This window comes from Capra hircus, chromosome 1, assembly GCF_001704415.2.
Source record: "Capra hircus breed San Clemente chromosome 1, ASM170441v1, whole genome shotgun sequence".
Classification (NCBI taxonomy): Eukaryota; Metazoa; Chordata; class Mammalia; order Artiodactyla; family Bovidae; genus Capra; species Capra hircus.
Window position 1 is genome coordinate 56,224,823 of NC_030808.1, and position 16,635 is coordinate 56,241,457.

Sequence of the window (16,635 nt, forward strand, 5' to 3'; positions counted from 1 at the left end):
CATTATGTACAATACAGGGAGGCTTGACCTTTAAATGTCAGTGGAAGTGGGGAGCCTGGGATTCTGTCAGCTTTTCTTCAACTAGCATTGGAGAGTGGAGAGAGACTGTCCGGAAACGTCTAAGTGGGAAGCAGGTCAGGGCGAGAGAAACCCCTCACCTGTGCCTCTCTCTTTGGTTTCACCTGACCGGGCCAGGGCAGGGAAGACTGGACTGGACTCTGTCATCCACATACTTAACCGAGATACCACAATCGCTGGGAAGTGTATGTGGATTGTTGCACCGCAAGAGCGGATAAGAGGTTGAGTTTTGTCGCCTTGCCCCTGGGGTCGCTCATCCTTTTGGGGAATCTGTTATTTCACATAAGAAAACAAACAGCACGTGAGGCCGAGGTATTTATTTCTCATTGATGGAAAGTTCATCCTCCGGTGCCTTCGTGGCCGTAGAGTTGGAGCCTCGGGCGCTGCTTCTGGGCGGATGCACACGCGGCAGCCCTACAGCTGCAGAGCGCTGGGGGCCCCGCTTCTCTCCAGGCAGTGCAGTGCGCCGCTCTTGCTGAGCTCGCTTGGTGGGCATAAATCATCAGTCAGCCAATGATGAGGTATTCCCCGACTCATAACTTGGAAGTCTCCTCTTTGTGTGGATTAACTCAACAATACTCAGCAGCAGTTTTCTAGCTGCTGTAGTTACCTTGAAAGCATTTGTGAAGCGCTCAGTTCCTGATGCTCATCTCATTTTCTACCTTATGCCTTTGTTCTTTTATACATCGTTTTTCTCCTCAGAATTCCCTTGAATATCTATATATCCTGCTTGCTGATGCTTACCGACTAGCCCTTGTGGTCCTGTTTAAACTCTAGCATACCGTGAACAAAGATTTTTCATGGAGGAAGACCATCTCAACATGAGGGAAGCCTCCCTCAGTTTTAATGAACCCCTCCCTACTCCCCAGGGAGGTCTGCCTGTTGGGCCCAGAACCAGGCGGGAGGGATGGTTTGGGGGAGGAAGAACCCCAGTGTGACTGGGCCTGGAAAGCCAAGGACCCAGACAGGTATTTGCTCCTGATTAGCTAATATCATGGCACCTCTCACACTGTCACTTTGAAAATATGTATTCATGATTTGGGCCTTCCTGGTGGCTCAGTGGTAAAGAATCCGCCTACCAGTGCAGCAGAGCAGGGTTTTGACCCTGGGTGAGAAAGATTCCCTGGAGAAGGAAATGGCAACCCACTCCAGTATTCTTGCCTGGAAAATTCCATGGACCGAGGAGGCTGGTGGGCTACTGTCCATGGGGTCACAAAAGAGCTGGACACAACTGAGACTTAACAGGAACAGCAGCAACCACAGAATTAGTGATTTAGCTATAGAGGCGAAATTGTACCACATCTTTGAAAACTCCCCACGAGGTCTGCCCTCTCCCAGGCCTCTCTCCTCAGCCCTGCTGCCCTAGGGTTCCCTCTTTCTCTCCCCTTCCCTTCTGGTCTCTCAGTCCCCCTCTCTTTCCTCTGCAGAACAGTTTAGGTCCTTCCAAGCTTCTGTCTCCAGATTTGCACACCCCCACCCGCTGCTTAGTACTGCTGCAAGTATGTCAAAAGCCATTAATACCAAAGATGAATATTTTATTTGTGCTTCACAAACAAAAGATACCACAGTTATCAGGACTGCTCTGCTTAGAGGATAGCATGAACTGAAAATGACTTCTTTTTTTTTTATCACATGTTCATATTCAAAATAAAGAGTTTACTATGTGCGTTAAAGACAGCACACGCTCTCTCTCCCTCTTTTTTTAAACATCTTGCTCATTTTGTAAGGAGTCTCTGTTGAAAACCTACATCAACCGGCATCAAATTTGTAGAGATTATCCCAGCAATTCTTTCACATCCTTGTTGCAAGGTCACTTCAGCCACTGCTCTGATACTATGCCCCTCAACATAGCTCTCCCAGGAAACCCACAATGGTGGTCAGGAGGCAGGAAGATGCCCGGGAGGAAGATGAGCTAGAGACAGACTTCTTGAGAAGTGAGAGCCAAGTCGTGCTCCATTTGGAGTCTGGCTGTACCACTGCTCCCTGAAGGGCAAGAGAGGGGTCCCTCTATATTCTGTCACTGTTTGAGTCTGAGAGTGGACCCTGGCACTGAGAAAGTGAGCCGTTTCCAAGTGGCTGTTCTTTGGAAACTTGACCTTGCTGATAAGCTCAATACAGAACTTGAGGTATATGTTCCTGGTCATTTGTAAAACTAAGCAGTGGTCTCTCCAAACCTTAGAAGAATATCTAGAGTTCTTGATCAAATGATCCTAAGTGAGAATGTTTTTTATTATCTTAGTCTTAGTACTTTGGAAAAAAAAATTTTTAATTTCTTAAAAAGCACAGGTTCTTTAAAATGCAAACACTTTCAGTGAAATAGTGTATTTGAGCACCCAAAGCTCATTTTTTGCTCATTTTCTAAGAAATACTGTTGGAAAATTTCTTAGAGATTATATGAAGATAGAATCTTCTGGTCTCTATGTAAATCAAGGCATACAGTCCTCTTATTTTCTCAGAAAACTTTGGCCCTTTGAAATGAATGAAAACATCACCAGATTGTCTCCCAAAACTCTCCAAGATGGATGGACTGTGTCAGGAAGAGGTGTTGTTCAGCCAGGCCTCTCATTTTCTGATCCCAGCTCCATTCGAGATCTTTCTCTTTTCTTTTCCTCTTTAGGTGATGGGAGAACATTGCTTTCTTTCTTTGGCTTGAACCCTTATCTTTTCTCTCTTTATAAAGCCTGCTACTGCTCTCTTCTCTGCTGTTTGCACTGGTCATCATTGGATCTAGCTGAGTTTTTATTCCCACCCAGACTCCTACTGGTTATCTGAATGACCTAGCTTCATTTAGCTAGAGTGTAAGCGAGATTTTTGGTCTTTCGTGTTTGGGCACCTTTAATATCCTCTTGCTGTATTTTTTAGATGAGGAAGAGTCTTTGCAGCTAAGATCTTATTCATTGTCCTGGAATAATTTTTGGTATGTATTTTACATTAATTTAGAAAAATAAATTTGACATTCAGTACCATTTTATGCAGGATCAGGTCCACTGGGTAACTTTCAAGATGGCTGCACCTGTTTTCTTGCAAACTGGGCCTCAGTTGACAGGGTGTAAATTAATAATCAGTGAAAGAATATGAAATTACAAATCATATGGCCTAAAGTTCAAACTGAGATGAAAATATACAAGCCCTAATTGGCCACTCTGATGATCTTTACAGAAAATGCATGTTGATTCATTATATGTTTTAAGACCAGGCTTGCAATAGGCCAAATCAATTTTATTTTGACAGACATATTAATAGTATGATGAAGTCCTGATAAAAATTGGGAGTTTTGGTGGCTCTTTTAAAAAATAAGTTCAGAATAGTAATTGTCTTTAAAAGAAAATTTGCAGAATGAAGATCATGTCTATTAGAAGCTCTTTATTGACATTAGTAAAAATACTTCTATGAAATAGTGGATTTCTCTCAACTCCTTTATATGTTTCCAAGTAAATGAAGCATTTTTTTTCTCTTGAATAAAAGTTTTTTTCTGGATTTTATTTCAGATGGGCCGTTTTAGTGTCAATATATACACAGAGACATTGACACTGAGAGACCTTGGTTCCAAACCTCTGTAGATATCCCTGCTATGAGGTTTTGCTATCTAAATGTTTGCCATAACAACTTATATAAGATGTATTATACCTGGAATTCACTACCTGAATGAAAAAAAAATCTCACAGTGAATTCACACATGTAAGCTAGCAAAACATTAAGTTGCAGGTGCAGCCAGGCCAGGAGATGGAGAACGTGTCACATCCAGGGCCCAGCTGCTCTTTCAATAGGCTCAGCTGTGCATTAGTGCTCACAACTTGCCACATTACCAAGTGGAAGTGTCTTCTAAGAAAGCCAAAAGCCTGTGAATAAAATTGGTGAACCCAAGAGGCCTGGAAAGCCTATACATGCAAAGAAAAAAACGAAGTGATAAAACATGCTGAGAAGCAACTGCATGAAGGGGCCGTGGTCACGTCCCTAAGGACCATGCACTAGTATCTTCAATAAGTAAGAAAATTCAGGAAAAAGCTTCGCAAGAAAACTTCAGAAAAACTGGTGTTTGGTGTTCTAAATGCTTTCTATTATAGAAAGATTCTTTATGGTAGGTTATGTAAGTGTTTGCGTGTTTTTGTGATATTTATTAGAACTGATGAGCTTTCCAGGTGGCTCAGAGAATCCACCTGCAATGCAGGAAATGCGGTTTTGATCCATGGGTCAGGAAGATCCCCTGGAGAAGGAAATGGCTACCCATTCCAGTGTTCTTGCCTGGGACATCCCATGGACAGAGGAGCCTGATGGGCTGCAGTCCATGGGGTCGCAAAAGAATCTAACACGACCTACCGACTAAAACAAACAATTAGAACCGATAGGGTTTTTTTTTTTTTTTTGATGGATTGGGAAAGCATTACTGGTTTTTCCGTTCCCAGTTATGGTTTATAGCTTTTCATTCTCCAGAAATCTGCTGTCCAACATGCTTTAAGCAATAGATTGAGTTTTTAATTTATTTGCTGCATTGGGTCCTAGCTGCAGCTCACAGCATCTTTTCATTGTGGCGCACAGGCTTAGTTGGCTTATGGCATGTGGATTCCTAGTTCCCCAACCAGGGATTGTACCCATGTCCTCAGTATTACAAGGCAGAATCTTAAACACTGGGCCACCAGGGAAGTCCCTTGTTTGGTTTTTCTATAGAAATGAGGATGTCTAGTTCTATGATATTGAAAATAAAACGTTCAAGAGGAACCTTGAAACTTTCTCTCTTATATTTTCAAGTTGTGTAGTCACTGAATTTATTTATTCTTGTTATTGACATAGACACAAACTAGAGACTGTTTATATAACTTTTAGTGCCAGTTTATACTTAACCTGTATAATACTGTGATTTGAATTTATTTCCTCTGGATATTAATTCTGGATGTAACCTAAAATAAATCCTTGAAACTGAAAACTTAATTTTTCTTAGTTAACTGCCACAGCAGATCCCTGAATATGAATATTTAATGAGATTTCACAACATTATTTTGAAACTAGAATTATTTGTTTCTCAGGTCATGTCTTTCAAGTAGAAGATAACATAAATTCCTTAATAATGAAATAATAATAATGGTATGTTGGAACTCATTCTGTTGGCCAAGGATTCTTCTGAATGCTTCCTGACGTAATCACTTAGCATTCACCACAAACCACTGATGTTGGTACTGTTGTGCCCACTTGACAAGTGACAAACAAGGTCCAGCATTTCAGTGCCATAGCTAGTAAGCAGTGGAGCCACAGTCATCAATCTAGGCAGCCTGGCACCAGACCCTAGGCTCTGTATCACTGGGGGAACTTTTCATGTAGCCTATCCAGAGCTATAGTGATTCATCAAGTGAGGTCTCAGGACTCACCATTGGTCAATCTCTTCTTCTTAAACCTGTATTTTGTACATTACAACTCTGGGTCCTTCAGGGCTGTGTAGGTGGAGAAATGACTTGGGAGATGCCTGGTGAGAATATTTAGAAGAAAGAGAGAATTGAGTTGATTCCCAACCCATTAGTGCCCTGGGGCAGGAGATGGGAAGAGGACCTTCCACTTCCAGATCACCTTTTGAACGGTGCCCTGTGGGAAACAATCACTGGTGGCATTGACAGACATGCCACTTAAGGATAAAAGAGGTTCAGGGTCAGAGATCCAGCCCAGACAAGTCAGCTGTCCGTGTGACTACTGGGGAGTTCTGTCTGGAGTGCTAATTCTCAGCCTGGTTTTCTTTATAGCCATGCTAACGAGAACTTTGGGCCATTTCTATTCCTGCTCAGTGCCCCCACCCCCCAAACAATGACATTTTAATTCCACAGATACACTGCATGGTACATCTGTTTGGGTATTCTCTTTATACTTTACCCATAAAAAGAAGGGTTTTTCATCCCCCCCAAACCAATTTTTGCTTCCTTGGGGCAGTGTCACCCCCACTGGGAACATGTAGCCTAGAGGTACCAATACATTGAGTGATTTGAGTAAACACTGGGTGAGAGAGTGGCCTTCAGTAAACAGACCTGGAAGGGGCTCATGAGCTTCAAGGTTAAAGGTTCCCCCGAGGGCAGGGTAGTACCTAAGGTAGGTGAGAAGAAATTTTCTTAAATATATGAGATCATGTGTTCTTTGACCTGGGTCACCATCCCCACCTCCCCAGATGCCACCCAGAGGTATGTTAAAGAAGATTTTCTCTCTTCCTCATTGTTCAGTCGCCAAGACGTGTTGGACTTTTCGCAGCCCTATAGACTGCAGCACACCAGGCTTCCCTGTCTTTCACAATCTCCTGGAGTTTTCTCAGACTCATATCCATTGAGTCAGTGATGCCGGCCAGATCAGAGGATTTCATCCTCTTCCTCTTATTCTTCACTTAACTCTTGTTTCATGCTTCCCTCTGTGTTTTTAAGTGTAGTCGCTACATAATCTAAAATGCCATTGTGTTGTTGATGGTATGTATCATTTCATAGTGGTGACTTGAATTGTTTGTTTTATTTAGAGACCGGCTTCCCAAGAAGCTTGCTTTACACTCTTTTTAATTAAGTTCAGAAAAATGGCTACTATTCCAATTTGTGAGAAATGGGTAATGAAAATGCTTTAACTAAAAACTGTTGTGCGTTCTCTTGTGATCTCCCAATTCCCAAATAACACCCCTTAGAAAGAGTCAAGCAGCAGTTGGTGTTCCAAATAAAGAGCAAACTGACTGTTCCCTGTCCTGACATAACAGCTCATTTTCTCCTACCTGGTCCCTAAGTCATTTGAGTCATGTCAGCTCTTGAGACCATATGGGCTGTAGCCCGCCAGGCTCCTCCATCCATGGGATTCTCCAGGCAAGAATACTGGAGTGGGTTGCCATGCCCTCCTCTAGGGGATCTTCCTGACCCAGGGATGAAACCTGTATCTCTTGTCTCCTGCATTGGTAGGTGGGTTCTTTATCAGTTCTTTATTTAGTTACCACCTAGAAACCCCAGTGCAGTGTAGGAGGAAATACCTAACATAGATAAATGTCCTGCTAACCTTTTCTCATTCAAATATCTTTTTCCTTGTGATTTTGCTGCTTCAGTAACTTTATTCTGAACTCAGTAACCCAGTACACATATAAAATGCCCTAATTAAACTTAAATATCCTCATATAATGACTCACTAGAAGGCATGATAAAGAAGTAGGGTGCCCCAATATTTTTCTTTTCTTGCAAACAAGCTGTGATTTTTCAACTGGTCGAAGGGCTGGAGGCATTCCTAGAACAAAAAGGTTGGTGAAGAGAGCTGCTCCTCAGACATGGGGAAGGCAGTCCACCCGATTATCATCTGAAGATTTGAAAGTACTGCAAGACCAACCAGAGAAACTGATCCCAAGAAGTCAGAGAGCTTGTTGGCAAAGGATAATCTTACATTTATAAGCGGGGGTGCCAAGCCTGGGTAGACAGAATCACCAGGGGAGCTTTTCATATTTTTCCTTCTCAACTCCCACCCCAGAGAGGTTCTGACTTCATAGGTCTTGAGTGGCATCTTGGACACTTGTGTTTCCTAAAAGCTCCCCCAGGGGATTCTGATGTGCATTCAAGGTTGAGAATCACTACTTTAGATTACAGAGTGCTTTCACATACATTATTCAGGGTTTTGTATACATAAAGAGAGGAAGTAGAAACATTTTAATGCCTCTTTATTGTATAAGGAAACTGGAAGGGACAAGAGCAGTAACTGAAAATGAAAAGATTACAGAAATATGTTTCCAAAAATTGGAGGAAAATGCCTTCACCTGTGTAGGGCTAAAATTAGGGATGATATCAATCCATGGAGTGTAGAACATTAAGAAAAGGCGTGTTTGTTCTTATTTCCTGCTCTGTTGGAATATTCTCAGGATGACAAAAATTCCCTTCCCAGAGAAGTTTAAAGATAGTTATCCAGTATTTAATGACTATTATTTTCTAAAACCTTATTTAGCCCACTCTATAAGTGATACATATTAGAGAAGTAAAATGTTGGTTGTTAGACGAAAAATTTGTTAGAAAATATCATGTTACTATTTCCATGTGCATTTGGGGGCTGTGCATATGATTGATATGTATAGATAGACAACATGTCTTCACAATGATCCTTGCAGCTTTCAGATGGTTATAATTAATAATTCTGCAGATAAAAGTGGCAAGTAACAACTTGGTTGTAGCCAGCCAAAGGACAATATAGAGCCTACTCTGGCTCTCAGCTTAGAGGAAATAGAAGTCAAGTCACAATGAGGAAGAAGAAAAGTAAGTTGTGATCAGAAAGTAGGGTATTGTGTCTTGAGATTTTAAAAGTGGGCAATGACAGAGCTTAGATGGTGACCCAGAGGGCAAGTGGCAGCTCCCGTCAACAGGTAGAGGCTAAGCTGTTATCTCCACATCAGCCAACAAGGTGGAGAGGAACAGTGCTTCAGGTGCAGGAAAGAAAATCTTCCAGACCCTAAGTATTTAAGATAAGGAATTCAGTTGATCACCCCCTTTTCCCTCTAGTTTCCAAGTAACAGAGAGTGACTACTAATAACAGTAACAATAGTTCAACACTTAGTATATATCAGCATTGTTCCAGGCACTTTACATGCATTCCAACATGCACAACAATTTCTGTGACAATCAATACAATCATGCCCATTTTACAGGTGAAGAAACTGAGGCATAGGGTAAGCAGTTTACCCGATATGAGTTTTAAACACTGGTGGACAGAATTGGGATGAGAGAATATTTTATGAAAGCTATCAGCAAAGTAAGTGCACAGAGTCAGAGGAAGGGGCCTGGTGAGATATGAGGCCGGAATAATACGTTGGAACTTTGTTGAGGAGAGCCCTAAACACCAGTGACCAGAGTTTGAACCTGATCTGTGGGTAAGAGGGAAATGATGTAATCAGCACTATTATCTTGAGACAATCGACTTTTAAATTTGAACAAATTAGGCTGGACTCAAAGGACAAGTCAGGGCTCTGTTGATTCTGCTTATAAGATAGGTAGTGAGGGGGTGGCAGGTGAAGGTTAAAGGAAGAGACATGTTTGATGTCTTTTTTAGAAGTCAGATACTAAGATTAGGTAACTGGTTGGATGCAGGGGGTGAGGAAGAGGGAAGAATTTAATTAGAATCCAAAGTTTCAAGTCTGAGTAACCGAGTGAACTATTGACAGATTTAGCAGAGGCATTCTGTGGGGATCAGAGGAGCCACATGAGTGGCTGGCTTTGCGGAGTAAATGGAGAATCTGTCATTTGTTGTGCCTACATCTGCAGGCAGGTGTAGCTGGAAGACCACAGCAGAAGCTGGACACATAAATTTGGAACTTGAGAAGAGTCTGTGCTAGAAATGGTGTCATCTGCATAATGGTGCTGTGATTAGAAACTTGGGAAGTGGATGAAATCACTGAGGATGGGAAAAGGAAGGAATAAAGACCCTTGGAAGCTTTAAACTGGGAGACAAGCAGGAGGGAGAAGAGCCAGCAAAGGAGGCCAAAGGAGAGCAGTCAAAGAAGGACAGGCACTCCTGAAGGTGTGCGTCGTGCATCACAAGGGAATGGAAGTGAAAGTCACTCAGTCATGTCACCCCAGTACAGTCCATGGCATTCTCCCGGCCAGAATACTGGAGTGGGTAGCCTTTCCCTTCTCCAGGGGATCTTCCCAACCCGGGGAGCAAACCCAGGTTTCCCGCATTCTCTACCAGCTGAGAGCCACCAGGGAAGCCCAATAATATATACAAAAATGTAAGAAGGTTCCAGAAAAGAGCTGACTTAGCAGGCCCTCACAGAGGCCAGGAAGAATAAAGCCATTTGGAGTTGTCGATTCCAAGGATATAAGGATGAAGAGTAGCAACACAAGGCTAGGAGGTCGCTTCCAACTGGAAGGAGAGAGTTGATCAGGGAGACAAAGGTCACAGCACTGGCCTGTTTCAAGAATTCGACAGCCAGGAAAACAGAGAACAGTCACCTGAAGGGGTGAGACATGGAAAGAGATTTGTTTTGTTCTTACCATAAAGAAGACCACTTAAATCTATTGTAGTCAGAGATTTTTAAAAAAATGCCCTAGAGAGGATGCGTGAAGATGCACAGGTACTTTCAGGTGGTAGCAGCAAAAACCCTTCCTGTGGCAGAAACGGCAACAGAATGAAGTTCTAAGCTATTTCCTAACCTTGTCATAAAACAAGCCAGGACTCATGGAGCCATGATCCTGCCAAGTCCACACAGCAGTTGTCTTCCAGAACAAGGCGATGAGGTGCGGGTGCCAGTGGTGGTGGTGGTGGGGGGGGGTCACTTCTCTGGGGGAAATGTGTGAATTTAATCCAGGGCAAAGCGAGAGAAACAGTCCTAAAGACAGTCTTGAAACATTTTTGTGGGGGCTGTGCTGGGTCTTTGATGCTGCTCAGGCTTTCTCTAGCTACAGCGAGCAGGGGCTACTCTAGCTGTGGTGCCCGGGCTTCTCACGGCAGTGGCTTCTCTTGTTCTGGAACGCAGGCTCAGGATGAGCAGGCTCAGTAGTTGCCCTGAGACATGTGGCATCTGCCTGAACTAGCTATGGAACCCGTATCCCCTGCACTGGCTGTTGGATTCTTAACTACTGGATGACTAGGGAAGCCCCAAGACAGTCTAAAGAGTAAAATGTCTTCTTTCAAGGAGTAGGAAGAAGAGGAAAATTTGATAATAAATCTAGGGTGGAAAATATTAAGATTTTCCTTTTGTAAGTACTCTTTGATGTAGAAGGCAATGGCACCCTACTCCAGTACTCTTGCCTGGAAAATCCCATGGACGGCCTGGTAGGCTGCAGTCCATGGGGTCGCGAACAGTCGGACACGACTGAGTGACTTCACTTTCACTTTTCACTTTCATGCATTGGAGAAGGAAATGGCAACCCACTCCAGTGTTCTTGCCTGGAGAATCCCAGGGACGGGGGAGCCTGGTGGGCTGCCGTCTATGGAGTCGCACAGAGTCGGACACGACTGACGTGACTTAGCAGCAACAGCAGCAGAAGTACTCTTTGCACAATGTAACCTTGTAAATATTCTGTGTGAAGTGTGGGGTATTTTTACCTGGTTTTTCAAAAAAGAGAGTTAAGTGCACTCAAGTGTCTGGATGTTATTGTTCTCACTCTACATGAGTGAACTCAACAACCTCCTGGGGAAAAATTAGGTAGAAAGGCAAAAATATTGACAGTGGTTAATGGGTGAGTGTTGGCTTTGACTGCTGGAGGCCTTGGAAGGACAAACGCTATCAAACAGTCAGCAAACAACCTGCTCCCTTGTCCTTTTCCTTCCTGTCCAGGGGATGGCAGTGGGCAATGCTAAGCAGCTAGAATAGAAAAGGGGGCAAAAAGGTTGCAGAGAGACTCCGAGTTTCCAGGAGACGTGCATGCCCTTCCTCTTCTGCAGGATGCGCTGGTACCCAGTGTGTCCCCAGGCATTCAGAAATGGTCCCTGGGGCCCCACGGCTGTCACACTGCTGCATAGTCCTCAGACACGGAGAAAACCCCGGAGGTTGTTAGCACATCTCCCTCTGGGCATGAAACTGGGCTCAGCACCAGCCAGAGAATACCAGCAGGGATTTGCTCTTCTCCATGCTTGGATAATGGCTATTCCCTGATACCCAGGGAAGAATTAAGTACAATGCATAACTCATACTATATTACACACTCAATCCCAAACAGCTGGGCTGCTGATAAAATCTAAAAAGAAGAGAGAACTGGCTGTCCTCCATCTATACATAATGTATTCATAATAAATCTCTCAGTGAAGAGGTATAAAGAGCTCCTATTTCTGCTGCAGCCCAGGGAAGCAGAGCATTCGGCAAGTATCCAGTGAGTCTCATTAGCAGAGACAACCAGTGTGGGAACTCCGGAGGGACTCGCTCCACATTTCTATTAGTAACAGCCATTTTTTACCTGAAACATGCTAGTAATTTTCTTGCTCACAAAATTCACTTTGCCTGAGGATTGATAACTATGCTTTTTCTTAATAGTTGCTGAATACGCTTCATGTTCTAGAGACTACATAACAATAAAGCATTGCTTGTCACGTTTTTTTGTTGTTGTTGTTTTTGGCTTTATTTCTAAAAAGATAAAACAGTAAAAAAAAAAAAAATCCCAGAATGATTTATTTTCAAGGAAATGGAAATAATAAAACATAAAACAGTAGAGTTGTATAAAATCCTATGTTATGTATGAAATACCTACTCTAAAACTTTCTGAAAAGTATAACTGATGACAGTCAAGAGTATTCTATATGAATATAAGAATTTCGATTCTGATGTGTCTTAGTGATTAAGGACAAGATTGGCAAAACACAACACTTTCCTCTTAGATTTTGCTTACAAAGTGCCACCCTGTGAGGAGACCCCTGGGGTGAGAGCCACTCACCAAGCCAACCAAATAATAATAGTTGACACCAGATAGAAACTGATGACAAAATGGAAGATATTTGCTAAAGGTAATTTTTACTTAAATTATTACTGAAATATTTTCTCACTGTAGTTAGGAAAGTGTCTCTCACGGTCCTTTGGACTTTATAACAGTAAGATCATCTCAGTGTCTAGAAGGATCCTTACCCTCTTTAAGGAATAGAAATACAACATGCATTTGATCATTTAGTAGCAATTTTGGCTTATTAAGAGATGATTTCAGAAAGAGGGGCATATAACTAACCAAGGCTCTTCAGAATGTTTATATGATCTATTAAGAAATCATTGCCACTGACTCATTTTTACAATAGAAAAATAGTATATACAAAATTGTAAGAAGGCAGTTTAAGAAAAACATTCTGCCTTTCTTAGAAGTTAAATGCCTGTCCCAGCATTACTGAGATAGACACAGAGTTGTCTTATCTTTTCTTTCAATGCCTGCTTGAATAAAGCAGCTGTGCCACCATTAAACATGATTCTATGAGGTACACTTAAGCAACCTTTAGTTTGTCTCTATTAGGAATATTCTTCAGAAGACATCTTTATTTTTCCAAACATTAGTTTAATTCTTCAGAATAGATTTCCTATTGAAAATGAATTTTCTGAAATGAAATTACTAGATTAAATGGTGTGAATATTTTAAAGCTCTTCTCAAACATTTTTCTAGTAGCTTTCCAACAGCGTATTTATTAATTTACCTTATTGAGACACGTGTACCCCAATGTTCATCACAGCACTGTTTATAATAGCCAGGACATGGAAGAAACCTAGATGTCCATCAGCAGATGAATGGATGAGAAAGCTGTGGTACATATACACAATGGAGTATTACTCAGCTATTAAAAAGAATACATTTGAATCAGTTCTAATGAGGTGGATGAAACTGGAGCCTATCGTACAGAGTGAAGCCAGAAAGAAAAACACCAATACAGTATACTAAAGCATATATATGGAATTTAGAAAGATTGTAACGATAACCCTGTATGCGAGACAGCAAAAGAGACACAGATGTATGGAACAGTCTCTTGGACTCTGTGGGAGAGGGTGAGGGTGGGATGATTTGGGAGAATGGCATTGAAACATGTATAATATCATATAAAAAATGAATCGCCAGTCTAGGTTGGATGCAGGATACAGGATGCTTGGGGCTGGTGCACTGGGATAACCCAGAAGGATGGTATGGGAGGGAGGTGGGAGGGGGGTTCAGGATTGGGTTATTTAAACAAAGTTTTTTTTAAAAAAATTACCTTATACCAGCAATGTATGAAATATCATTTTACTCCTGGCTGAGAAGTGAAAAGTGAAAGTCGCTCAGTCGTGTCCAACTCTTTGCTACCCAGTGGACTCTATACAGTCCATGGAATTCTCCAGGACAGAATACTGGAGTGGGTAGCCTTTCCCTTCTCCAGGGGATCTTCCCAACCCAGGGATCAAACCATGATCTCCCACACTGCAGGCAGATTCTTTACCAACTGAGCTATGAACAAGCTGCTAATAAGACTACATTACCTTTATTTGTGTTTATTTCATCCCTTGCAAGCTTGAAAATTTTTGCCACTATTTGTTCACAGTATTCTGTGTGTGTACTTGGTTTTTAATTCTTGTCTTTTGGGATTATCTGTCCCAGCTCAGTCTCAACTGCTCACCTCCCTTTTGTTGCTTTGTGCAGGCTCCCATGATTCATTCAGCTACTGGGTAGATGAAAAGTCCCCAGTGGGGCCTGACCAAACCCCAGCAATCAAACGCCTCGCCAGGATCTCATTCGTGAAGAAGGTCATGAAGAAATGGTCTGTGACTCAGAACCTGACATTCCGAGAACAGCTGGATGCTGGGATCCGTTACTTTGACCTGCGTGTGTCTTCCAAGCCAGGGGACGCCGACCAGGAAATCTACTTCATTCACGGGCTTTTTGGCATCAGGGTCTGGGATGGACTGATGGAGATCGACTCATTCCTCACACAGCACCCCCAAGAGATTGTCTTCCTGGATTTCAACCACTTCTATGCCATGGATGAGGCCCATCACAAACGCCTGATTCTCCGGATCCAGGAGGCCTTTGGAAGCAAGTTGTGCTCAGCCTGCAGTGTGGAGAGCATGACGCTGCGGAATCTGTGGGAGAAGAAGTGCCAGGTAGGAGGGAACAGAGAGAAACTTCCAAGGGCAAGAACGGAACTCTTCCTGCTTTTTCTGGGTCACCAACTCTAAGACATCTCATTCAGGGCCCTTAGGGTAGAAGGCGTAGAGTGTTTGTCTTAATAAAAATCTGGTTCCTGGGCTCTCAGATGGCTCCAAGGGCTCCCCTGGGTACCACTGAACCGGGATTGATACCTGCCAAATATTTACTACTTGTTTGGCAATGTTTGAGCATCTAAGTTGACTTTGAATGACCTGGCCAGAACCAGCCCAAGGCAGAGTTGTGAAATAGCACCAGTTGGCCATTGCCGTTTTTCTATCTCCCATCCACTCTGTTCTCCTCGTTCCCCTTAGGGATAATCTGTCCCATTGTGCCTTCAACTCAATGTCAGATCATCCATGACAAATGTTAATTGATACGTAGAAGTGTTAGCTGACAAAGGCACAGGAAGTGACTCATCTCAGAGGTGTTAACATTTTTAAAGGCGTTTGGGTCAGTGGGGGAGACAGAGTTAAGGAAGGAAAAACCCATGAAGGGATCAAGGCTGGAAGAGCACCCCCAAGTTGAGAAGAGCCCCAAACTTAGACCCATGATGCAGAAACTCAGGAAAAGGAGTGTGAGCCTCAGATAAATTCTTTTCTGGTCCCAGAGGATGGTGATGGTGGGAGAGGAGAGCTTTAGAAATGGTCAGGCTCCAATATAGACTCTTTAAAAAGGAAGAAAAAAAAAAAAAAGACCTTTCATTCACAGTTGCTCCCTTACTCATAGATGCATTAACCAAAACATCTTCAAGAGACAGTTATTTTTGAACCGAGAGAAGAGCTTTTAATTAAAAATCAACTTAAGATCACTCATGTGCAAATATATGTTGAACACAAGCATGTGCCAAGCTCCAGACTAAAGCACTTGGGTTAAATCAGTAAATAAAACAAAGATCCTTGCCCTGAGGGAGATTTCATTCAGGTGGAGGGAGATAGATCATAGGTAATAAATATGATAAATACAGTATATAAAATGTTAGAAAGTCATGGGAGCAATGGAAAAAGAAAGGCAAGCAGTGTAAGGGGGAACCAGGGTTCTGTGGGTTGGAGGGTCACTCACAATTTTAAATAGTTTGATCAGAGTAGCCCTTGTTGAAAAGATGGCATCTGAGGGAGTTAATCTATTGGGAAAGAGCTTTCCCAGCAGAGGAACCAACCAGAGCAGAGCCCCAAAGCAGGAAGGTGCCCGGCATTGTTAAGGAAAAGCAGGAGCTGTGGGGATGGAGAGCAGAGCAGCAGAGGAAGGCAGAGAGATGGTAGGGGATCGTAGGAACCTTAAAAGGACTTGGCTTTTAATCTGAGTGAGAAGGGTTCTGGGAGGGTTCCAAGCCCAGGGTGCTATGACCTGACTTAGGTTTTGATGGCATCCCTCTGGTTACTAAGAGGAGACTTGGAGTAGAGACAGAAGGAAAGTATGGAAACCAGCGAGGAGAATCTCAGTGGAACGTGGTCAGATTTTGAACCTAGGAGAAGTTAGAGCTAATAGGGTTTCCTCGTTGTTGGGACCATGACGATTCAAGGACGACTCCCAGACTTGGCCTTAGGAGCGAGAAACACTGGGTCACACTGTGCACCCCTAAATGGCTCTACAAAGACTAAAGAGTCAACTCTCAGTGTCTGTTAAAGTTATCTAAGCTATTTTTCTTCACTAAAACTTTCATAAGTGACATTTGCCAAACATTTACCACCCCTCTCCCCTAAACATAAGTTTATATCTGTTTGGACTCTCAAGCCTAATTTGGAGAAATTTTTCCCCAGTGGAATCTCTCTCTTACAACATTAAATAATACTAGTAACGAGAGCAATAATAACATTTATGGGACTTCTACAGTGTGCTAAGTACAGGGTTTAACTCATTTAATTCTCTCAAGAGCACTATGACATAGGTTGTCATTATTATCCTCATTTTACAGATTTGAAAACTGAGGCTTTCCCAGGAGAACATTGCTGGTGAGTGGCATGGCTGTCACAGTCACAGACTGTCACCTCCCCAGACTTCCCCC

The 16,635-nt window shown here is 42.7% G+C and overlaps 1 protein-coding gene across 1 annotated transcript in view; it reads left to right on the plus strand.

Moving 5' to 3' along the window:
• PLCXD2 (phosphatidylinositol specific phospholipase C X domain containing 2) overlaps nt 1–16,635 on the plus strand; it is a 58,106-nt gene that overhangs the window by 23,575 nt on the left and 17,896 nt on the right. The window contains exon 2 of the mRNA XM_005674904.3: nt 14,127–14,587. Coding sequence (XP_005674961.2) covers nt 14,127–14,587 — 461 coding nt within the window. The remainder of the gene's footprint in view (nt 1–14,126; nt 14,588–16,635) is intronic.